The sequence below is a fragment of the Mercenaria mercenaria genome, chromosome 1, assembly GCF_021730395.1.
Source record: "Mercenaria mercenaria strain notata chromosome 1, MADL_Memer_1, whole genome shotgun sequence".
In the NCBI taxonomy this organism is placed as follows: Eukaryota; Metazoa; Mollusca; class Bivalvia; order Venerida; family Veneridae; genus Mercenaria; species Mercenaria mercenaria.
In genome coordinates this window covers 112,272,931-112,299,704 of record NC_069361.1, presented here as the reverse complement: position 1 = coordinate 112,299,704, position 26,774 = coordinate 112,272,931, and the positions used below count along the sequence as shown (strand labels likewise).

Here is a 26,774-nt window from a genome sequence, read left to right as displayed (position 1 = left end):
ATAAACATAAAATAAATTATTAACTAAACTTATTTCATTAAATCATTTACTGCTTAGTAATTAACTCATTAGTTGGAAATGAAATACTACCCTCCATAAATCTCATCTTCATTAACCTTAGAGAGAATGCACTGACTGAGCTTCAGTTACTCCTTAACACTTACCCTGCTAAATTTCTATAATGAACTTGTCCATTTTTTGAATTTGGACAGTACCATTGACTGTTAAGAGGGGTGCCTACCAAAAAGATACTGACTGAATGGCGAACAGTGCATATCATGATCAGACTGCATGGATGTGCAAGCTGATCATGATCTACACTGGTCGCAAAGGCAGAATCAATTGTGTCCAGCATGGTAAGGGTTAACCGTAGCCCACTGGCAAATATTCACTTACTTTCTAAACATTTTCTGAGTTGTGCTTTTCCTTGCAGTTGCCTTATGTTCCTTTTTCTTCTTTGAAGGTGAAATAATTACTTCTTCATTTGATGGATGCATCGTCTCAACTTTTTCCTCTTTCAATTCCTCCAGATTTGGAATATTAGAAGGCTCCTTGTTCTTTGGAGGCCGTCCCTTTTTAGGTTCTATTTTTACAGATGTATCTTTCTCTACAGCTGCTGACATGATCGGGGCTAAGAAATCATCCGAGTCTCTTTCGATTACTATTTCTGGTTTATCATACTGACCATCATTGTCATCGTGTACATGAGCATCGTTGGTGTGTCTTATTTTTCGCTTCTTTTGCGCTGCCTCCATTGAAGCTCTTCCACGACTGTGTGCAGCATTACGCACAACTTCACCGTCCACTCCTATTGCTCGTCTCATAAACGTGAAGTTATCAGTTGTCAAAGTTGTGTCATGCGTAGCCACTGAAATATATACTTGATTTTAGTTACTAGAAAATGTAGGTGTAACAGCAATCAGAAAAACACTCATAGTTCTAAGGACCTAACATCCTACGTCTTCCACCCATACAAGTATTTTCTTTTAGACTCAAAAATGAAAGTTCTCTATTCTTCTTTGCATCACTCTCTAAGCACTAAGTACTAATCTTATGTTCCACATTTCTGCTAGTCTTAGAAAGTATCCTTCATACTTTCGGAAAAAATGCAAATGAACAATTTTACAATAGAGTTAAATGTAGAAGTATGAAATTCTGACAATAAGCTGATAAATGATCCTAGGAATTCTCGTTTTAGATTCTGGTACTCTTTTGCCTACTTATTCAGCGGCCTTGAAGAAGCTAACTTGTATCTGTGTGATCACTTAAGTCTGAAATAATGCTGCACAATGTTTCCACCTAAAAAACTTGGAACTTACCTTACAACCTTATACTGTAAAATAGTCTTTGTGAGGGATTTCTTTTCTCTATATTAGCTAACTCTGTATTCACAATAATGTCAATACTCAAATTGTTATCATTTTTCTAAATAGCCTTATAACATCACAAGTAAGCCATATAACACAAATATTCTACAATGCAAACTAATTTCAATTTTAGATAAAGAATAAGCTTTGTGCAAATATCTAATTTACAGTATGTGTCATACCTACTTCAAACCCAAGGCATTGTGCAAGAATTTTTGCTAAGTTTTATGCAGGCCTCCTAGCAGGCCTAAACAAAAATAAAGGTTTATATAAAGGCTCCAATCTATGGAAATAAAGGCCTTTTAGTGTAAAATATTAAAAAATAAAGAGTAAATAAAGGCTATTTTTGTCGGAATTCTCGTTGAAAACATATAATATATATAGGTATTTACTACATGTATGGGTCTGGGAACACAACAGCATTCTGAAAAACTCAAGATGAAGATACACAAGCAGTATCCTAATAACAACACTTAAAAGGGGGAAGAAATACAGTAGTATACCATTTCTACTTTAAACTGCAACGGCATAGCAATTGACAATATAAATTATGTTTTATGATGCTGAAAATACAGTAAGGCCTATTTACAAAGGTTTTTTCAGAAATTTAAAGTTTTAAAGGTTTGCTCTAAATTACAAGGTTTTTAAAGGTTTAAGTTTCTAGAGTGTTTTATGTGATCTTATTCACAATGCATGCTTAAAATATGTAAGGATACAAATTCTACAAAAGGCAAACTAGAGTTGTCACAGGAGTGACAAATTATACCCCCACAATACAGCCTTGTCACAGCAGTAAGCTAATGTCAAAGTCGAACTTGACCTAAATTTGATGATGTTACACCTGTGTATTAAAAATGATTTAAATCTGTCAACCCTGCAAAAAAAGTCCTACTGCTCTGGGTCAATGTGACCTTGACCTTTGACCTACTGATCTCAAAATCAGCAGGGTTCATCTGCTGGTCAAGATCAACCTCTCTATTAAGTTTCGTTATCCTAGGCCCAAGCATTCTAAAGCTATCATCCAAAAACGGTTTAACTGTCTTGGGTCAATGTGACCTAGACCTTTGAACTACTGACCTCAAAATCTATAGGGGTCATCTCCTGGTCATGACCAACTTCCCTATCAACTTTCATGATCCTAGGCCCAAGAGTTCTCAAGTTATCATCTGGAAACTGTTTAACTGTTCCAGGTCACTGTGAACTTGACCTTTGATCTATGGGACCCAGTTTTTCAAAACTTTTAACAGGTGATTAAGCTAACGTCCGACTGACTTTTAAGGTTATATTTCAACATTTTAGAAGACTTCGAAAAACAAAAGTATCAGTTCAGGATTATGAACACTAAAAAGTCTTTACAGTAAAATCAAAACATCATATGAGCCATGCCATGAGAAAACCAACATAGTGTGTTTGCGACCAGCATGGATCCAGACCAGCCTGCGCATCCACGCAGTCTGAGGATCTGTTCGCTTTCAAAGCCTATTGTAATTGGAGAAACTGTAAGCAAACAGCATGGATCCTGACCAGACTGCGCGGATGCGCAGGCTGGTCTGGATCCATGTTGGTCGCAAACCCACTATGTTGGTTTTCTCATGGTGCGGCTCATATTAGTTTTTCCCACCAAGTCTAATATTTCGATTCAAACTTTAACCAGCGGTTAGTTTAACAGGTTGTTAAAAGTTTCTAACAACTTGGCCCCGACCTCAAAGTCGAATCTGACCTGTATTTTATGATGTTACACCTGTGTGCCAAAATTTATGATCCTATGCCCAAGCATTCTCAAGTTATCATCCGTAAACCATTTAACTGTTCCGTGTTATTGTGACCTTGACCTTTTACCTACTGACCTCAAAGTCAAACTTGACTTATATTTTATGATGATTCACCTATGTACCAAAAATTATTTAAATCTGTCAAGCCTTTCATGAGTCACTGTCCGGACACCATGAAAACCAATGGACCGACAGACTGACTGACTGACCGACCTACAAGCTCACTCCTATATACCCCCCTCTCCCACAAACTTAGGTATAATAACTATTATTTTATGAGACATGGCAAAACAATGAAGTTATTACTTACACCAATCTGAAATCTGCACCATCGACCGCTAGAAAGAAATAAGAAAATCTGTTACATATACATGACAGAGCTCTATTTACATTGAAAGAGTTTCAAGAGTGGACACAAAACAAAGTAATATGACCTTTGACCCCTAAGTGTGACCTTGACCTTGAAGCGAGCCATCAAATGCATGCACTCTGCATGTCGTCTCGATGTGGTCAAAATTTGTGTTGTGTCAAGTTTCTTCGAAATCCTTCAAGGGTTTCAAGAGTTACAGAGCGGACACAAAATTGCCAACAGACAGATGGACAGACAGACACCAGCGTCATAATAAAATATATTATGTTCCTTCAGGTGTATATATTGTGGATGGAATGGAACATGATGACATTTTGTGTTAAAAATAAATAAATGTAGTGGACAGGTAATGACAATCTGCAAAATTGAGCTGCTTTTGAGAAAAGCGCATGTCTCCCACAACTGCCTTATCATCTAAATAGTAAGTCAGTCTTTATATACTGTTTACTTAGAGCACATGCGCATGCGCTTTTTTGACCTCAAAAGTTTTGAGGTCCAAAATGCGCAAGAAATCTGCGCATTTTTTGGTAATTCAAGGGCCATAATTCCAAAGTGCCGAGGCCGATTTGGCTAGTTATCAAACTTGGCCGAGCACTTATTGGCAAACACATTTTGTTCAAGTTTGGTGAGGATCGGATGAGAAATGTTCGACTTAAGAGTGCGGACAAGGTTTGTGACAGACACACACACAGACTGACTGACTGACAGACAGGAGAAAATCAATATGTCTCCCACACCACTGTGTGGTGGGAGACATAAAGTATTGTCCGTATGAATTTTGGCATTCTCTGCTTTTTACAGAAAGCAACGTGTGCTTTGAGCTACATCTACATCCTAAGAAAGCCAAACTGCCTAACAAGGTTATGTAATCATACAGAAACAGCCAAGTGTCATTACCTGTCTTCTACATTTATAACCTTAGTGAATACTGTTAAAATAATAGTGGTAAAACATTACCCTATGAATATCATGCAAAAAACTATTTAATAATTACAAAATACTTTATTACATGACTCTTCATATAAAATCGATGGTCCATATTTTGTGTTATATGACGGTCTATATTTAACATTTGTTTTCTGGACTAACAAGTCAAAATTTCTGACTCTTTTTAAGATTTTCTTGTATATATACAAAGAAGGATTTTACCGTGCATTGTCTTGTCAATTAAAACACATTTTGCAAAATGACCTACTTTTAGCTATTACACCTAAAACAAGAGCACCGCCTTGCGGGTGCTGACGCTCATCTGATTTTTTTTGTATAATAGAAATATTGTCCTACCCATGATTTTCTAAGTCTAAAAAGGGCCATCACTCTTGCAAAAAGCAGGATAGAGTTATGGTTCTTGATGTACAGTGTCACTTTATGATGGTGAAAAACTGTTGCAAGTTTTAAAGCAATAGCTTTGATAGTTTATGAGAAAAGCTGACTTAAACATAATATTCAACCAAGAAAATTATTTTTCTAAGTCCAAAAGGGGCAATAATTATTGCAAAAAGCAGGATGGAGTTACGTTGCTTGCAGTACAGGGTCTGCTTGTGATGATGAACAAGTATTCCAAGTTTCAAAGCAATAGCTTTGATAGTTTAGGAGAAAAGTTGACCTAAACATAAAACTTAACCAAGAAATCTGATATTTTCTAAGTACAAAAGGGGCCATAAATCTTGCAAAAAGCAAGATGGAGTTATGTTTCTTGCTATACAGGGTCAGCTTATGATGGTGAACAAGTATTCCAAGTTTCAAAGCAATAGCTTTGATAGTTTAGGAGAAAAGCTGACCTAAACATAAAACTTAACTAGGCAACGCCGACGCAGATGCCGACGCCGACAACCCGCTCAAGTGATTACAATAACTCATCATTTTTTTTCAAAAAATCAGATCAGCTAAAAAGGATTCCAGATTAGCATCCCTTCCTGGTGTAATTCGAACGTTTAGAATGGAAATAGATTTTAGTTTTGCGTTCGGCCTTCATGATTAGATTACTACACATCTGAACTCAAAACCGTGTTTTTATGTTTGCCAACAAAGCACGCAAAACTAAGATTTATTTCCCAATTTAACAATAAACAATGAAAATTAATTTCTGATGTCATGTAATAAAACACTTTATTGAATGACTGGACGGTCAATAGTCACTGGGACTGGTGTAATAGTTTTAATTTCAAGCAGCATGTCATTCAGTAAGTGTACAATATATAATTAATCAGTAACAACAAAGATGTTAGAACAGTGATATTGCTTACAAGTTTCGGACCCTTCGAAGGCGGAAAGTAGTATGTATCCGCTTGGGTTTTCACCGAACTCTCACAATATGCCCCACGAAAAACAAGCTCACGTTTCCATCCTAAAAAGTAATAGATTAGTATTAACTGAGAATACTGGGGTTAATGAACAGTTCTTACGATTTTGCTTCCCACAGGTGGAAAGTAATAGACATCACAGGGTCGGCTTTTAGGGGTTCCAGTGCATGAAGAAATCTCATCATATATTCCTCGAATTACAACTTCTCTTTTCCAACCTGCAAATGTTTCCTCAAAAGTGTACATATATGCATATATTCTTACATCTGTTCAAAGGACAAAACTACAGCACATTTATAGAAAAGTTCCATTGGCAGTACAAAAAATCTATACCCACAACACTTTAAGGGCCATGCCGCCAGATCTGTGTCAATTTTCTAAAGATGTAGGTAGTTCCTTACTATAAAGTAATAGTAAAACAACAGCTGTCCGACGAGGACAGCAATACTCTTACTATATTCAAAAGCACTGTCACTAGGCACAAACGGGAATATTTTACCTTGCTTGAAGGGTTCCTTGTATCTCTCGGACTCCTCTGGTGTAAGGGGTTTTATCTGGGCTGGTGATGCCTTCTTCCCTTTGTGGAACAACAAGGGTCTTCTTCCATGCCCTGTAATACAACAATTCAATAACCAGAATGTTTCATTTCTGGGACCATCCTTAAAATGTTATTTGACCTCTACAATGGTTTTGGCACATAAATCAGAAGCCAGGTTATCCCAGTGTGTGAACAAACTTAAGTTTAAAATTGGTAGGTAACACAGTGTAAACTGAAGATTAGATAATATACAGTGTGCACTGCCAGCACAGTCTTCATATTCACAATTATTTATGAAATAAAAACTGTCCATCTATCTGTAAATTATGTTTCTAGAAGAATGAAGGTAAAGTGGTATAAAAAGTTGTAAATTCTCATCAATTATCAAAATCTTCTAAAACACTTTGAAGAACTAAAACTAAAAGTTTACAAGCAAAAATGACACTGTTTAGCTACTAAATAGTACTGTAAGCATTAAGTCATACAAGTCCCGGGTTCCACAAACACTGAATTAAATTGATTATAAGGTTTCTTGGTGTTTCCTCAACTTGCTTCATGTCATCCCCTCTCTTTCAAAGTTTTAATAAAATAATTGCAGGGCTTGTCCATTTAACTAAAAATTCCAAATAATTTGGTAGTGGTGTCACGATAAACCGGTATATTGCAATATGTTGCCAAAGCTGTATTGCACCGCGATATGCAACCAACATGCTGGGTTTATACGGTATTTCCTCGCATTTTTTCTTTGTCAAATGTGTCGCGAACTGTTTTTTTTTCTCTCGGTTTGTTCGATTGAAATATTAGTTCCAGTAATTTAATCGAATAGATAAGCATTCCTGGTCATGCAGGCGCTTACAGCAGTAACTGTTGATTACTGTATGAATCCAAACTTTTATGTAAACAACATGGCAGACAAAAGTGCCGGCTTTAAAACTGTCGCGAACAAAACGGCAAAGACTCTCATTTCGGATTGAAATTCGACCTGCAGGCAAAGAAAATTGTCGATGGTATTGCAATCTGTCAGTTGTGCAGTGGTACCTTGAAGTATAGCGGTGGGACAACTAACTTACCGGCATCATCTGAGAGTGAAATTGAAAGTAGGACACACCTCTATACTCTTCAAATAAGTTGTAGAAAGTAAACATAAGCTTTTTTTAAGAACTCATCATGTTGAAGCAGTGCAGTATTCTACATGCAATATCTTGTAGAATATCAGACTTTTTTCTGGCCATTTTGGGAAAAAGGCCCCTGTGCTTTTTGGGAATTTTCGACTCGTGAATACTGCCATATAGGGAAATATGTGTATCGGTTAAACATCCAAATTAGGAAAGTATTTCCATGAAAATCAGTCTTTTTTTTTCCCTTACAGATATTCCTGTGATTTCTACTGCTAATATTCATAAAAGGAAACTGCTTTATATTCAAATTAAAGCTGAAAATTCAATAAAATCTACAATACAATGGTCATGATGGTTGCACCACTATAATTTGCAACAAAATAGATTAGGTCAAAAAAAAAAAAAAAATTTTTTTTTTTTTTTTTTTTTTGTTGCTTTGATTAGGAATTTTTGAACGGCTATTGGGAAAAAATATGCATATTTGCCATTGGGAATGGGGCCGAATTTCGGCCCCGTGCGACACACTGAAAAAGCCCTGAATATTTAACAGTTCTGCACATATATACATAAATTTCTTATATTAATTACTTTCTAGTTTCTGTTTCTAGTCATGAAACCCTCATATTTCTAGTCAAAACCTTGAGAGTGATATTTGTTTCAGCTTATGTTAACTTTCTACAACTTATTTTATAAGTATGGAGGTGTGTAAAGGTTTTGCAGTAATAAAAGAATCTCCAGTCATATTTCCAGTTCATGAAGCAATATACTGTGGTACGTATTACAATACAGCGATAATGTATTGCAATATATCGTGGTACGCTTCAGGCGATTCGTGACACCCCTATAATTTGGGAATGATTGTATACCATGTAACTAATAGTCTTCCATAAATCAAACTGTTCTCTGCAGGTTTTGTAACAGACAACTTCCCCACATGAATCAGAACTGGAGGACAAACGACTCATCTTCAATGAGAACATACAGGTATATGTCATACACCTTTGCAAACATCCTAACCTATGACCCTCAGATTTCTGGTCTTGAGCTAACCTCTGATACCATACCTTTGTCTAGCCCTGAAAAGGCTGGAGAAGCATCTATTTCATCCAGCTCCTCACCAACCAAGTAGCCTTCTTTCTTCCCTGGTGTTCTACTTCTTCTGCTGCGTAGCCTTTCATCTGTTCCTTCCTGCCCGTCTGACTGTGATGTTTCACCTGTCACATATAGCATAGGTTGAGCAAAATGTGTCATAAATGCCTGGCATTGTGCCTTTATTGAAAGAGGCATGCTTCTGTCCCAAGTATACACCAAAGTTGTTGTATGCATCAATGTCTGTGACATTATCAAAACTCATAACTCAATATTACTAAAATTAAGTATTTCTAAGATTATGAAGTAACATACAGCTGTGGTCAGTTTGTTTTACTACACACCTTTACCATGCAATTTAATTTACTCAATTCAACAAGATTTATAAATATTTGAAAGATTTTTCGCTCGCTAAAATATGATCAATCAAAATCATTCTTTGTGATTTGGGCTTACTTAAGCCAGTAAGTGAAAATGATGATTCAAATTTCTCAGTTTTCGGTTTTGTCAGAATTAGTTTCATTGAAATAAAGAAGGATATATCCTGGACCAAATTCTCTCTAAACTGTTTTGTTTGGAGAGAATTAAGTTTTCTCAAATTAATCTGTACATGTGTACTAGTATTCCTATAAATATTTAAATCTAGAATTAACCTTTGTCTACTTTTTATTTAGCAAGAGGGTCATGATGACCCTAAATCGCTCACCTGAGTAATATCAGCCACGTTTAAAATAGCACACTGATGCTAAAATATTAGAAAGTAGGTCAGTAGGTCACATTCATGGTCACCGAAAGTCAGTTTTAAGTTGGGTGTGCAAAATTGTACATGTCATCCAAATTTAAAGGCTGTATCTTAAACAAGAGGGTCATTGACCCTAAGGCGCTCACCTGTGTACAAGGCTTTAAGTGTGTTTGTATAAGTACAGAGTTAGGTTTCTTCTATGTTAGCCTATATTATATACATGTCACACACACTTTTGAACCTAGGGCAATAATTTGAACAATCATGGTAGACATTACAAATCTGATATCGCCAAATATCAAGGCTCTAGCTATTATTGATTCAGAGAAGAAAAGTGACCACGCCCCACGGCAGCCATTATTTTTGACGAATCGGAATAATTTTAACAATCATGGTAGAGGGTCACACAAGAACCATTTGTGTACAATTATTTTAAAATCCAGCTAGCAGTTTCAAACAAGAAGATTTTTAAAGTTTCCACTATATACATATAGGGAAAAGTGACCACGCCCTCTGGCGGCCATGTTTTTGACGAATCAAAATAATTTGAATAATCTTGGTAGAGGGTCACACATGGACCATTTGCAAAATTATTTTAAAATCGGGCTAGCAGTTTCAAACAAGAAGATTTTTAAAGTTTCCACTATATACATATAGGGAAAAGTGACCACGCCCTCTGGCGGCCATGCTTTTTGACAAATCAAAATAATTTGAACAATCTTGGTAGAGGGTCATACAAGGACCATTTGTGTAAAATTATTCTAAAATCTGGCAAGCAGTTTCATACAAGAAGATTTTTAAAGTTTCCACTATAATATAGGGAAAAGTGACCACGCCCTTCAGCAGCCAAGTTTTTTTTTGACGAATCGGTATAATTTGAACAATCTTGATAGAGGGTGACATAAGGACCATTGTGTGAAATTATTTCAAAATCGGACCATCGGTTTAGGAGGAGATGTCGTTTGAAGTTTTTTCTATTTTTAGCTCTGGCAGCCCCTATGTGCAACCAAGCGGAACCCTTTGAACAACTTTGGTAGAGGACCACCCAAGGAACATCAAGGCTTCATCAAAATCCATTCAGTGGTTTTGGAGGAGATGTCGTTTAAACACAAATGTTGACGACGGACGACTTGACGCATGCACGCACGCACGACAGACACAGCGTGATCACAATACCTCACCATGAGCTAAAAAGTAGTCAGTAGGCCAAGGCCACAGTCAAGTGACCCCTAATCGCTTGTGGTCATCAGGTAATTATAATTAAACAGTCTAGGATATATGATCTGATAATTTTTTAAATATTTATTCCTATGTAACTCATATAACAAGTGACCCCCAGGGCAGGGCCTCTTTTCACCCTAGGGACATAATTTGAACAAATTTGTTAGAAATCCACTAGGCAATGCTACATATCAAATATCATAGGCCTAGGCCTTGAACTTTCAGACAAGAAGATTTTTTTTCTCCCTATGTAAGTCTATGTTAAATTTGGGATCCCCAGGGCAGGACCTCTTTTCACCCCTGGGGCATAATTTGAATAATTTTGGTAGAGGACCACAAGGCAATGCAACATACCAAGTATCAAAAGCCTAGGCCTTGCAGTTTAAGGCAAGAAGATTTTTAAAGTTTTTTCCTATATAAGTCTATGTAAAACTTGAGACCCCCGGGACACAATTTGAACAATCTTCATAGAGGACCATTAGATCTGATGATGTCACAAGCCAAATATCAAGGCTCTACACCTTGCGGTTTTTGACAAGAAGTTTTTTTCCTATATAAGGCTATGTCAAACTTGAGACACCCCCCACCCCGCGGGGCTGGGCCTCTTTTCACCCCAGGGTTATAATTTGAACAATTTTGGTAGAGGACCACAAGGCAATGCTACATACCAAGTTTTTTTCTATATAAGTCTTTGTAAAACTTGTGACCCCCAGGGCGGGGCCTCTTTTCACTCCAGGGGTACAATTTGAACAATCTTCATAGACAGGGCTCTCGCGAGTGGGCGACTTGAGTGAAATAGGCGAGTTGGAACTTCAAACTTCGCTCTAATCTAACCTCAAAGCGAAATGCAATTCGCCCGATTTTCTTTGATATCCGCACTTGCTACATGTAATTACCGCTTATCGGGCTGTTGGCAATTTGCACGGTGTCAAAATGAGAGTTGAATACACAAACACATGCCGATAGCATAATTTAAGCTCTGCCTACTTCAGTGAAATGTGTGAAAGCGAATCAAATTATCCGATACACCAGAGTCGATTGTGTTCAGCCAATTAGCGACGGGGTGACGTCTTTTGACACTTTGCATTTATTGTCAACATGTTCGAGTGCTTGTAAAGAAACCACTGATTAACCATGCGGTTAATTGGAATATTGTACACAATTATTTGTTATCTATGGTAAAAGAATGACATGTAATGTATTTCTAGTTTACACAGTTTACTTCAGGGTTTTCCCTCGGGTTTTTTATTTGGGAGTCCATGGACTCCCAAGGCTGCTAATTTAAGGGTCCCTAATAATTTTTGGGGGTCCACAAAGTATTGATCTTGAAAATGGACATTATTACTATAAAAATTTACCCTAAAACCGAATGAACTTAATTGTATCTTTTTAATTTAGATAGCAGTTGATTCAATATTTCGGAATGGTATCTTTCAAAATGGCATGAGCTTCTCAATTCAGACTGATTACAAAAGGTGTGATAGTCTTTTTGTTATGATTAAATAGCCAGTAATTACCGGCAATTAACGTGTCACCCCGTGTCAATTATGTTGTTCACAGTTTTATTTCGGTTAAAATAATACTCGATCCTTAATTAGTATCATAATTTCTGTGATTTATTAATATTTTTTCATCAAAATACTTTAAATTTATATGAAATTAATGTTGTTTAATAAAAAAATAAACCATTCGATCTTTTACGGAACGTAACGGCAATCTTAGATTTTAGCGGTGACAGTTAGCGGGGAGAGTAGGTTCCCTTTACCAAAATGGCGAACATCGATAACAAAACTTGTTTTGAAGTTGGAAAATCGTCTATACCTGTGTATAATGAGCACCCACGATTCCGTGATGGTCCCGGTGGTAAAAAACTGCGCATTTTACATGGGTATCTGCGCGAAGGAGGCTTCAGTGCAAAGGAGTTTCGTGACCGATTTTGCGGGTCCAGTGGGACGCAGAGGCACTAAAAAATGCGAGTTCAAAGCAGTAAAAGCGCGTTAGACGCAGAAAACCTGCGTCCGGGAAAACCCTGTTACTTTCAGTTTTATTCGAGTGAGATACTGATCACCGAGGTGGTGACCCGGTGTTTATAATAATCACTTCATACAAGATATAACCAAAAATCGGCGTGTTAGATTTACAGCATCGGCAGGAATTTTGAAAACGACTTTTTTCAGAATTTTGTAACGAAACAATAACCACTGTATGGGAAATGATCTACTAAAAGAATGAATAGTCACATCAATGTTCTTTATCTAAAAACAAGAAAATTACAGCCACCTTTCTAATCACTCAACATCATTGCGGTAGGAAAAGTCTTCCCACTTCTCCCTAAAGTCTCCCCACTTCTCCCTTAATCAGCTTGAGGGAGAAGTGACTTCTCCCAAAAAATTGGATCTAGCTAGACCCCTGATAGAGGACCATTAAATGATGTCACATGCCAAATATCAAGGTTCTAAGCCTTGCGGTTTTGGACAAGAAGATTTTTAAAGTTTTTCCTTTTGGCTGCCATGGCAACAAGAGTTCTGCATGGAATTCAATTCTTTGAACAATTTTGAAAGGGGGCCACCCTAGGATCATAGCTGTGAAATTTGGTGTAATTCTGCCCAGTGGTTTTCAAGAAGATTTTTTTTTAGAAATTGTTGACAGATGCACGACGAGTGACAGACATTGAGCGGTCACAAAAGCTCACCATGAGCCTTTGGCTCAGGTGAGATAAAAACACTTACTTACAAAAGAAATTTCTCTCTTAATTTTGAAAATTCTGATATAAATCTGGAAGTAAATGTGTTGCACAAATGATTAGGACATATGCATATGAGGTGTTGAAATTAAACAGTGTTAACATTTTGTTTTCTTACATTTGTAATAATTTGTAAGCACAATTGTTAGCATCTGATCAGCTTACAGAATCCGTATTTCTAATAAGCTCCCTTTTTCTAATCAGCTCCCTTCAACAGATTCCAGTCTGATGTATTTCAGATACTTTGTCAGGGGTGTGGAGTTCCTATGTCTGACCTGGGACTTTTTAGCCGGCAAACATATGCATTTTTTCATTCAGTTTGTAAATTCAGTAGGATCTTCTCATTTCACCTTTAGCAGTTACTTTAATATAGAGGCTGAGTGCCCCCACTTGCATTAAATTGGGAGAGGACCTTATAATGATGCTTGAGACCAAGTTTCTTGAAGATCCATCTGGAGGTTCATAAGAAGTTGATTTTCCTCTGTTTAGTTTAACTGCCCCTACATGCAGCCAAGCGCAGACAAGTCATTTGCATAAAATTGGAAGAGTACCTTACAATGATGCTTCTGACCAAGTTTCATGAAGATCCATCTAGAGGCTCATGAGAAGCTGTTTTAAGGTTTTTTATTCTTAGTTCTAGCGGTGCCTAAAATGAGCCTGCATGTAGCACCCAAATTTGAAAAAAAAAAATGGGAGAGCACCTGACCAAGTTTGATGAAGATCCTGAAGGATCATGAGGAGAATCTGCTAAAAGGCATTTCTATTTTAAGGTCTAGTAACTCTTTAAAGGGACAGAGTGCCCCCACTTAAACAAATAATGGAAAGGCCATTATAAGATGATAAAGACTTAAGCTTGATGAAATCCATAACAAGTCATTCAACGTTTTTTCTACTTTAAGCTCCGGCTAAGCACCCCTCCATTTGATCAAAACTGGGACAGCACCTTATAATGATGCTGCAGACCAAGTTTAATGATGATCAATCAAGCTGTTCATAAGCAGAAGTTGTTTAAAGGCATCTCAATTTTTATCCTCTACAGACAACGGATAATCCCCCTAAATTAATAGTTCACATTGAACAAAGTTCAGGTGTGCTAAAAATAAAATATCTTTAATAATAATTGAGCCGCACCATGAGAAAACCAACATAGTGCATTAGCAATCAGCATGGATCCAGACCAGCCTGCGCATCCGCACAGTCTGGTCAGGATCCATGCTGTTTGCGAATGGTTTCTCTAAATGCAATAGGCTTTGAAAGCAAACAGCATGGATCCTGACCAGACTGCTGGTCGCAAATGCACCATGTTGGTTTTCTCATGGTGCGGCTCTTATAGATCTCTATAAATTAGCAAATGCCAGCTAATCCTAAAGGACTGCATAATAAATATCACATCTGGTCAATCTTAATCTTGTCTGATCAATGTAAGGAAGCAACCATTTTAGTCACAAGTAAAATAGCTAATTTTAACGGTATAATATAACTATTTACCTTTACTGTTCACGCCTTCCTCTGTTTGAGCACTATCATCTTCATGGGTTTCAGTTCCAACATTCCCATCTTTGTTCAAATCTGCATCTACAGAACTTTTACCCCTCAACTCGGCATCACTCATGTTTTCCTTCCCTGCAGTCCCTTCTATGGAAACCCTCCTTGGTGAACCACTATTTAGTCGTCTAAACTTATAAGGACTAGGCTTTGATCGCACAGATGATTTCCGTCTTTTTCGCCTACCTTTTCGTTTTTTCATTACTGAAACCACAATTCCATTTCCAACGCCAGTTTTTATTTCACTTGTCAATTCTGTTGAGTTTTCAAGACTGTTGTCTAACTCCATTTCTCCTTCATCTGCATCATCTGTCTCTTCTTCACAATCATTGCCATCATTGACTGATGTATCCATTTCTTCTTTTCCCATATCACTACCAGTTGTGATTGGTAAATCTTTCCCTGCATTTTCCTTTCCATCACCTGCATTTGTTTCTTGTTCCTCTTTCTTATGTGTTTCAGCTTCAACTCCCTCATTTTCTAGCTTATTTTCTGTAACTCCATTAAAGGTCCTTGTTTGTTTATTGTCACTGGATTTTTGTTCAGCAGCTTTTAAATCAAACACATCTGTTATTCCTTTAAAAATATCAAGAACTTTTGAGGGTTCAGTGTCTGAGGTTTCTAACTTGTCTCCATCCAGTGTTTCAGTTTTTTCTTGAACTTTATCTAATATTTTCTCTGACATATCAGTTTCATCCAAGTCTAATTTATCAGAATCCTTTGTTTCAGAAGATTTTCCTTCTCTCTTTTTCTCGTTAGTAATTGTTTCTGCATCCATTTCATCACAGCTGGAAGAATTACTTTCTATCTGAAACCCATTTTCTTTCAGATCTTCTTTAGAGTTTAAACAAGAAAAGTCTTGGTTTTGCGCTATTTCATTGAGAATATTTAAAGATGCACCTTTGTTTTCTTGAACAAGCACTTTTCTTGGAGAGTCTTTGAAATTTGTGTCACTTTCTGAGTTTTCTTCAGCATCTGTTTCGTCCAGATCAATAATTGCAGCATAAGGATGGTCAAAGAGGTTTACAGCCATCCTAATGTGCCTCTGCAATCACTTCTAAAGCACCCCACTCGTCACCTCCAAACACTTTCTGAAAAGATTACAAGAATGATGTCAACATTGTATGACACATGCCCCGTATTAAACAAGAGGACCATGATGGTCCTGAATCGCTCACCTGTCCCAACATGACCCAGTTTTGAACCTAGTATGACGTCGTTTTTTTTCTATTATTTGACATAGTGACCTAGTTTTTGAGCTCATGTGACCCAGCTTTGAACCTGACCTAGATATCATCAAGAACATTCAGACCAACTTTCATACAGATCCCATGAAAAATATGGCCTCTAGAGAGGTCACAAGGTTTTTTCATTATTTGACCTACTGACCTAGTTATTGATGGCATGTGACCCAGTTTCAAACTTGACCTAGATATCATCAAGATGAACATTCTGACCAATTTTCATGAAGATCTTGTCAAAAATATGGCTTCTAGAGAGGTCACAAGGTTTTTCTATTTTTAGACCTACTGACCTAGTTTTTTTTTTTTTTTTTTTTTTTTTTTTTTTTTTTTTTTTTTTTTTTGGAACCACGTTTAAGGCCCGTTTATTCATCACAAAATTTACATTTATATTTCAATATGTAACATATACAACATTAAAATATTCACATATTACATATAACATTCAACGATTTCTCCTACTTTTAACATATATAACATTCAAAGATTAACATGTACATGTCTTTTTCTAGAAAAACGTAGTTCAACTTTACTTTAAAAGGAAAAAGAAACCTCTTTAATAAGTACTATCAGGTTATTGAAACATACAAAAGAAGTACATAGAAAGAAGAGATGATTAAGCTGTATTGATTATTCTAAATAATTGAAAAACAATTTACTAATCTAATGGCAACAGATTATAATATTAAATGTTGATTAAGTATGTGGACTGACAATAAAAAGCTGTACAACTGCCCAGTTATCTCTTTCTATTTCTTTTATACTGGTGCTTCTGTATACTTGCCAGGCACAATTCAAATAACCTTTTAAACCATAAAAACTTGGTACAATCTCTTTTCTTTACAAGCGAAAATATATTTCTTAATTTGTAAGAACAAAACGTAAAATTTTTTAATTTTTTTTTCACAATTTCCTATAATAAAGTCTTCTGCTCTTATTTGAATAGTTATTCCATTATTCAATAAAACATTTTTCACTTCTTGCAATAAATTTTGAATACAAGTACAAGACCAGAACAGATGTATAATTGTTTCTTCCTCTTCTTTACAAAAAGTACAAAGATTATCAGTTACAATATTCATATGATATAATAAAGACTTAGTACCAATAATTCTGTGGAGTATTCGTAATTGTAACCACTGAATGTAAGAATCTCTTGTCATGAGAAATACAGATTTATAGGCATACTTCCATTCAATATTATTAAAACATTGGTTCCATTTAACTTGACTAGTAGGTATATCATTGTTTGCAATCAGTACATTATACACATGCTTATTTGCCATATTTGAGAATAAAACTTTTGAAACATAACAAGAAACAACAGGTCCATAGCAACTACAATTACCACTTATTCTAATATTACATGTTCTTAAATAGGATTTTATAGTACTTTTTAAACCTTCATAAAATACAAAATTTAACCTTTTACCAATACACTGTTCCAAGTAAGATATATCTACAAATTCACCTGTGTCTGATATTAAATCTTTAACAAATCTAAAACCTCTATCAAACATACTTTTATCAAATACACCTTTGTTACCAATTTTAAAACAGCTGTTATAAAATAATGGCATTGCAAGAAGTTCATCTACAGTTTCAACAGGCATCTTATCCATATAAGAGATAAAACTTCTTAACACATCACACCAGAATTTGTTTCCTAGCCTTTTCATTATATTTTCGCAATACAAATTTCCAAGATTAACAATTCTATGTAAGTCAAATATTGATTTTAACAACACATAACACTTTCCAGTTCCATTAAAAGCTTTTCTTATCCATGACATTTTCATACTTTGTTCATATTTATAAATATCCACCATTTTTAGCCCTCCTTCTTCATAATTTTTGACAACAACAGAGCACTTTATTTTATATGGGCCATTCCATACAAAGTCATATAACAATTTGTTTAAATGATCCATAAATATTTAGGTGGTGTTGGCAAAATTATAAACAAATTTGTAAAGAGAGGAACTAACAATGATTTTACAACAGTAATTTTTCCAATAGGAGTAAGTAATCTTCTGTTCCAGTAGGATATCATCCTTTTAACATTTTCTAACTTATCATTGAAATTAAGCATTATCATATTATCAAGATCTACATCAAAAATAATACCAAGTACTTTAAACCTTGTAGTACCCCAAGATAGTTTGTACTTTGTCTTTATAGATCGGGTACTGTATTTCATTGCACCTATCCAAATAACATTAGTCTTCTCAAAATTAACTTTTAGACCAGAATAAAATGAAAATTCATGTAGCATATCTAGGGCTGCACGTAAAGACTCTTCCGAGCCATCCAACAAGAGTGAAGTATCATCAGCAAATTGAGATATTTTATACTCAACTTCATCAATAGTTATACCTTTTATTTTCTCAGAATTTCTTATTTTAATAGCAATTATTTCGGCACACAATATAAAAATATAAGGACTAATTGGATCTCCTTGGCGGCAGCCTCGTTCTACTTTGAAGAAATCTGATAGGAATCCATTAAGTTGTACTGAAGTCATAGTATTATGTAGAAACAATCTAAGCCATTCCTTGAATGTGGTTCCAAAATTAAAAAAATTGAAAGCTTTTTCAATGAAATTAAAGGATAATGTATCAAATGCTTTCTCATAATCTACTGTAATTAATAGTCCAGGAATCTTTCTTTCTTCTGTTATTTTCATTATATCATACAGTAGCCTAATATTTTCTCCTATGTATCTACCCTGTAAAAAAACCAGTCTGGTCATGATTTATTAGTTTTGGTAATACAGACTTCAGTCTATTTGCAATAGATCCAGAGGCTAACTTATAGATAACATTTAACAATGTAAGAGGTCTGAGGTTTTTTAAAAATTTTCTGGGTTTATTTTCTTTTGGGATACATGTTATTATTCCTTGTTTCTGAGTAACAGATAGGGAACCAATCGTAAATGCATAATTAATAGATCTTACAACAAAATGACCAAGTTTCATCCAAAAAACTTTTAAAAATTCTACAGTAAATCCATCTGAACCTGGAGACTTATCATTTTTCATTTTTTCAGGGTGTTGAGCATTTCACTATAAGTTAATAGACCTTCTAAACTATCTGCTTCTTCTCTAGACAACTTCTTAACAGCAATATCTTTTAAGTCATTTTCTATATCATACAACTTTTCTAAAACATTTTTAGAATACATATTTTTATAAAAAGAACAAGCTTCATTTAAAATATCTGACTGATTTGAAACCACAGTACCATCTTCTTTTTCTATAAATGGAATAACTTTGCTTGTACAATACTGTTTTTCTAGATTGCAGAAATAACTTGAAGGCTTTTCACCCTCATCTATGAACTTTGCTCTAGATCTTATTACATATCCTTTCATATTTTCTGCTCTTATTATTTGCAATTCATTTTGTAAATTCAGTAATTCTTCTTTGTTATTCTCATCTAAGTTCTTTTCTATATTTTCTATTTTGTTTACTAAATTTTTTTCACGTGAAACTCTCTGTTTCTTCTTATAACTTGAGTATGCAATGGTTTTTCCCCTTATTTCCATTAACAAAGTTTCCAGAAATAACTGATCATTTATAACAAACTGAATATCATTGTTGTCTATACTAAGTACATTCTCTAAACAATATACAGGTAAACAGTACTGCTTTTTAATCTCGTCAATTTTATCATTTATACACTCTAAATAATTTCTATCATACAGCAATGAATTATTAAATTTCCATAGAGGTTTACCATGTTCAATCTCATTGAATACCAATTCTAAACATACAACAGAATGATCAGACCGGTAAGAGATTCCAATAGAAGACTCCTTAATTTTTGACAGCAAGTTTTCTGATGTTAGAAAAAAGTCAAGTCTACCTTGCTGTGTAGAATTCATCCGCCTCCAAGTAAAACGTTTTTCATCACCATTAATAATTCTAAATGTATCAACTAAATTTCGTTCCCTTATAATTGTACAGATTTTTTCCCTAGCTTTTCTATTATTATCAACAGATCTGTAATTCATATAATCTTTGTCAACATCTAATACAAGGTTATAGTCTCCACAAACAATGTACGAATCATTACCGATTGTATCTATACGATTAAATACATCAGAATAGAAACTAGGTTTGTCAGCATTTGGACCATAAATATTACATAAAGTAAATCTTTTCCCATCATAACTAACATCTAAGAATAGACAGTTACCAGTAGTATCTCGCTCAACTGAGTGTACAACAGTTGGAATATTCTTTTTCAATAAAATGCAAACACCTCTAGAATTTGAAGTACCATGAGAAAAATAGCAGTCTCCATCCCATTGTGAGTAAATAACTTTTTCTAAACCATCAGTAAAATGACAATCTTGTAAACAATAAAATTCAGCATTCTGTTTTTTCAGGAAATTAAAAATATCAATTCTTTTACTATTATTGTTTAGACCCCGGCAGTTGTATGAGACAAATTTTATATTACTCATACTGACTAGAAATGTTCAGTAGCTTACTAATACTGTTATAAAAGGCAATCCACATCTTTCTACCTTTCAGTACATCTATACTATCACAAATTAAATGCCATATAATCGAACAGCTTAACATATAACACATGAACGAAAAACAAACTAAATAAACAGTTAGTAACAGCATAACTGCCTGTGCATTGATTTTGCACAATTACATATGAATACACAACTAAAAAGTATTCTTTGAGTATATCATCAATTGTATAAAGTTTTTTAAAGACAAAAAGCATTTTAGAATATTTGCTGACTATGACTACTTGTTTATACATGTCCATTTACTAAAATAAATTTTACATTTTTTCTATTAAATTTTAAGGTTCTACTGTATAGCATAAACCAAAGAAAAAAAATAAATAAATCTGAAACCACACTGTACAATAAAATGCTCATTTAAACATGACTTTTGCAGCGTAAGTTGCTTTGCAAATTCTTCTGTATCGATTCACTTAAATGCATAGTGAGTTTAGTGACATTTATTCTGTTTGTAATTTACAAGAATTATCAACTGACCTAGTTTTTAACCACAGTTGACCCAGTTTCGAACTTGGCCTAGATATCATCAAGATGAACATTCAGACCAACCTTCATACAGATCCCATGAAAAATATGGCCTCTAGAGAGGTCACAAGGTTTTTTCATTATTTGACCTACTGACCTAGTTATTGAAGGCACGTGACCCAGTTTCGAACTTGACCTAGATATCATCAAGGTGAACATTCTGACCAATTTTCATGAAGATCCATTCAAAAGTATGACCTCTAGAGAGGTCACAAGGTTTTTCTATTTTTAGACCAAATGACCTAGTTTTTGACCGCAGCTGACCAAGTTTCAAACTTGACCTAGATATCATCAAGATGAACATTCAGACCAATTTTCATACAGATCCCATGAAAAATATGGCCTCTAGAGAGGTCACAAGGTTTTTCTATTATTTGACCTACTGACCTAGTTTTTGAAGGCACGTGATCCAGTTTCGACTTTGATCTAGACATCATCAAGGTGAACATTCTGACCAATTTTCATGAAGATCCCATGAAAAATATGGCCTCTAGAGAGGTCACAAGGTTTTTCTATTATTTGACCTACTGACCTAGTTTTTGAAGGCACGTGATCCAGTTTCGAACTTGATCTAGACATCATCAAGGTGAACATTCTGACCAATTTTCATGAAGATCTTGTGAAAAATATGGCCTCTAGAGAGGTCACAAGGTTTTTCTATTTTTAGACCTACTGACCTAGTTTTTGACCGCACGTGACCCAGTTTCGAACTTGACCTAGATATCATCAAGATGAACATTCTGACCAATTTTCATAAAGATCCCATGAAAAATGTGACCTCTAGAGAGGTCACAAGCAAAAGTTTACGCACGGACGCACGGACGGACGGACGACGGACGCTGCGCGATCACAAAAGCTCACACTGTCACTATGTGACATGTGAGCTAAAAATGCTTGATAGAATCATATTATAAGCTCAAAATGGGCTTTCTAAACAAGATGGCCTAAGTGACCCTAATTCGCTCATCTGAAACTGACAATTTGACATTGAATACAATGTATGTACACTCACTGAATCATGAATGGTAACAACTTTAGTATAAAAGTTTTTTTCTAGTTTAAAGACCCAGCACAACCTAGTGACCTACTTTTTCCTCTCACATGAACTTTGTGAAAATCATCTTGATAACAGTCATGGCTAAATCCAGTTGGACAGTCAGACCTGTCGGAAAAACAAAGGTTAGGTCTGACATGGAGGGTAGGGGTGTCGGACTGTATGTCCAATATGGTATGCAGCAGGTCAGCCCTATTCCCAATGCAATTTTTCCCAATTGGGAGCAAAAATTCAATTCAAAGAAAAAACAGCCAATTGAAATGAATTTTTGAATATTACTCTGCATACATCCCGCTGTCCGTGAGAAGAAGTTGTTTAAACTTTAAAGGTAAAAAGCTAAAGACGGATGACAGACAGTGGCCCCTCACAATAGCTCATCCTGAACCTAAGAATAACCTAATAGTCTTAGTAGATGGTTACCCAAAGGATATTTCTGTGAAATTATTCCAAAATAGAACAAAATGAAACAGGAGAAAATGCTGTCTGAAGATTTTTCTGTTTTTGTTTTTTTTTGTTGTTGTTCTTTTTTTTTTTTGCTCTGGCAGACATGCTTTTCCAGAATCGGATATTCTTCATAAATGGCCACCCTGGGAAATTTGTGTAAAGTAAAACACATTCTAAAATATTGCAGACAGTTTCTGGCAACAGGATCTTTGAAGTTTCCATTACCGGTGTATACATACAAGGAAAACTGATCATGCCATCTGGGAGTCAAGTTTTGTGATGAATCAGAATAATCTGAAGTCTTCAAAAGATAATTTTTGTGTAATTATTTTTGAATTGGGCAAACAGTTTCTGACAAATAATTATGTTTCTGCTTTATACCGATACATATAATTATGGAGAGGTGACAACACCCATTATGGCCATATTTTTTGGTAAACTAAAATTATTTTAACAGCTTGGACAACAGACGGCAAGTTGCGTAGCTTTGCATACTCAGTTATTCTGCTGAGTAACGTATGAAATCAAAGCTTAAAAATAAGAAGGCTGCAAGGTCGAAATTCGTAATAAAAACAACCAGGCAGTGACAATGTCACCGCAAAGGAGTTTTCTATTTTATTGGGCTTTAACTTTGTAATCACTTTTGAGACCAATGAACACGATTGTTCTCACTGCTGCTGTTCCTTTATCTTGTCTTAAATAATCATAATTTGTCCACAATGGAAGCAACTAATATCCCTTATGCTAAAGGAAAAAACTGGCTCCCTCCATTTACACTTACAAGTCAATAATAACTTTAATTATACTGTAACTCTTTCAACATGTAAGCAACATTAAGATTTTTATTCAATATTCTTAAACAACCTGATTTATTTCCCTATTAAACAAACTTAACAAAAAAAGATGGAAACTGTGTGTTATTTAATATTACCCAACCCATGAATCTAACAGTGATTTGCTCTTGAATAAAATCATTGCCATTGAGGTACGTTATAATTTAACCAAGACTGAGCCCTTGTGATATAATTCTTTCACATCTGAACTCCAAATGATAACTTTATTCAACTATAAATCATTGTGCTATATCATTTAAGTAATAAGTAAAGTTTTGAACTTTGTTCAGCAGTCAAGTAAGGTTTTTACATTTTCAGTTTAGTTACTATAAGTTGTTTCACATACGCATACATCATGTTTGTGATCCTATATGAATACTGAACAGAAGGTGTAAAAGAAATCAGACTGAAATCTGTAAATCAAAATTTGTCTTTACTGGACAGATGTACATATAGTCTGACTCTTGATATGAAGTAAATCAATAACTTGGTCAAAGTTTCCAGGTACATAATGAATGTTTGTGCCTTTTTCAAAACTGTCAGCCTCTACTTCTGCCCAACCCAATTTTCTAACAGCCATCATTCTTATCTATTTAGAGTATCACTCTTCTTTCAATGTTTTTTTTTGCTATTTTTTTAAAGCTTTTATAGCACTTCATAGAGTGTCTGCCATAAGTGTGAGAGGTCCAGGGTTTGATTTCTAGTCAGGGCTGAAATATTTAGTCTGTTAGTTATATTTTCTTCTTGGAATTTAAAGAAAACACTATGTAATATATTATATTTTTCAGCCACAATTACCACCACATTGTTTCAAATTTACGATCATGCAGCAGCTGTTATTGCCTGATAAGGACATAATTAAAAAATTGTTTGTCTCCTACCGACCCATCAGAACGGTCCTGATCCAAACAATTTTTGAGGCCATCTAGGTTACAAATTTTTTTTGGATATGTTTTGATCCTTTCTGATGCAAAATGCAATTTTCACATATGATTTCCTTTCCGCATCTTAATAGTGGAGCAGGATATTGCAAAAATACTTCAGTTCAGTTGATGATACAAGCATCAGATTTACAGGACAGTATCTACCTGGCATGCGCTTTAACATAAGATCAAGGGCCACTTGAAATAATGTCGTTTTCAAGATGGCCACCGCAAAAACAAAACGGCCGCCTTTTGTATTTACTTCTCAGTATTTTATTTGAGGCAAGCATGTAATACATTAAAACGATAGCATTTTTTTTATTTATACACTTTCGTTTCAGTTTAGAACAGAATACCAATCTGTAGTATTCATATTCTTTTAATTTGTAATCAATTTTGTATGACTAAGCTCATGGCTATAGACATCTCAACACTTATGTTTTTATAACTTGCAGTTTTGTTTTCGAACAACGGTAAAATCTGAAGCACACCAACCAATATAAGTTTTATATACATTACATTCAATGCAATAAATTAACATCGTTAGAAAATGTGTCTTATAAACCACGCGGGGATAAAGAAATAGGACAGCGTGAACACTTGCACAGTCAAGAGCAAACCTTGAGAAACTATCTGTTGATTTACTATATATACCCATGCATATACAAGCTTTTCCTTTGATTTGACCTAGTGACCTACTTTTTGACCTCAGAGGACCCATATTCGAACTCGACCTAGATTTCATCAAGGCAATCATTCTGACCAAAATTCATGAAGATTAATTGAAAAATACAGCCTCTATCGCATACACAAGGTTTTTCTTTGATTTGACCTAGTGACCTAGTTTCTGACCCGTTTTCGTATTCGGCCTAGATGTCATCAAGGTAATCATTCTGACCAAAATTCATGAAGATTAATTGAAAAATACAGCCTCTATCGCATACACAAGGTTTTTCTTTGATTTGACCTGGTGACCTGGTTTTTGACCCCAGATGACCCAATTTCAATCTCGGCCTAAATTTCATCAAGGTAATCATTCTGACTAAATTTCATGAAGATTACCTGAAAAAAACAGTCTCTATCGCATACACAAGGTTTTTCTTTGATTTGACCTAGTGACCTAGTTTTTGACCCTAGATGACCCATTTTCGAACTCGGCCTAGATTTCATCAAGATAATCATTCTGACCAATTCTCATGAAGATTAATTGAAAAATACAGCCTCTATCGCATACACAAGGTTTTTCTTTGATTCGACCTAGTAGCCTAGTTTTTGATCCCAAATGACCCACTTTCAAACTCGGCCTAGATTTCATCAAGGTAATCATTCTGACCAAATTTCATGAAGATCAGTTGAAAAAAACAGTCTCTATCGCATACACAAGGTTTTTCTTTGATTTGACCTAGTGACCTAGTTTTTGACCCCAGATGACCCATTTTCGAACTCGGCCTAGTTTTCATCAAGGTAATCATTCTGACCAATTTTCATGAAGATCAGTTGAAAAATACAGCCTCTATCGCATACACAAGCTAAATGTTGACAGACAGACGACAGATGACGGACACTGAGCGATCAGAAAAACTCACCTGAGCACTGCTCAGGTGAGCTAAAAAGTGATAAAAAAACTCCCTACCTGCCTAACCACTCCCAAAAATCAGGGCTGGAGCACTACAAACAAATGATTTTTATTTATGGCCTAATTACGACATCATAACTGTGTTTAATTGTCATCAAAGTTCAATGTACATTCGCATCAGTTTTTGCAAATTGGTACTGTGCCTGTTATCTCAAAGCTCTGATGGCTTGGTTTAAAATTTGGACTTTCCCTTTTTTAGCATTGATTACACTATATGCCGCTACAGTTCCGTTTTTTACCTGAAACCTTATGGTTGATTAGTTTCTAGTTTCCAGAATTATGGGAACATTCGAGTTTATGCAGTTTTTCTCATGCACTTTTATAAACCATTGCAACGATTTACTTTTGTAAACATTATCATCACGTGGGCAGGAAACTATAACTGCATATGTATGCGCATATTTTGCTTCTGTCACTAATAATCAATAGAGCACACACTGAAATACTGTTGAAAAACGGCATTAAACCCAAAACAAACAAACAAAACACATATCTAGGTATCGCAAAGTATTATGGCGATTTGAAATGTAAACAAACAAAAAAATAACATAAAATTAAGTCAATACACTACATTTATGATGCAGTCAGTCAGATTCCTCATTGGCCGAGCAGTAACAGTATTTGTATTATACTTTTTCATCGGGAGTTCGATTCTCAGACCCATAAATATTTTGTTTTTAAAACTGTATTTAATTTCTTTTTCTTCAATACGATTCAACGAAGACGAAACGAGCTCCAGATGAAAAAGTATAATACTTTTA

At 35.1% G+C, this 26,774-nt stretch overlaps 1 protein-coding gene across 2 annotated transcripts in view; it reads right to left on the bottom strand.

Moving 5' to 3' along the window:
• LOC123526360 (uncharacterized) overlaps positions 1-26,774 on the bottom strand; it is a 57,764-nt gene that overhangs the window by 29,374 nt on the left and 1,616 nt on the right. For both annotated transcript variants that reach the window (XM_053520715.1, XM_053520718.1), the window contains exons 2-7: positions 14,752-15,899; positions 8,533-8,682; positions 6,312-6,422; positions 5,756-5,856; positions 3,450-3,477; positions 397-868 (exon numbers count right to left, since the gene is read on the bottom strand). In XM_053520715.1, the coding sequence (XP_053376690.1) occupies positions 397-868; positions 3,450-3,477; positions 5,756-5,856; positions 6,312-6,422; positions 8,533-8,682; positions 14,752-15,841 (1,952 nt within the window). In that variant the 5' untranslated portion in view covers positions 15,842-15,899. The remainder of the gene's footprint in view (positions 1-396; positions 869-3,449; positions 3,478-5,755; positions 5,857-6,311; positions 6,423-8,532; positions 8,683-14,751; positions 15,900-26,774) is intronic.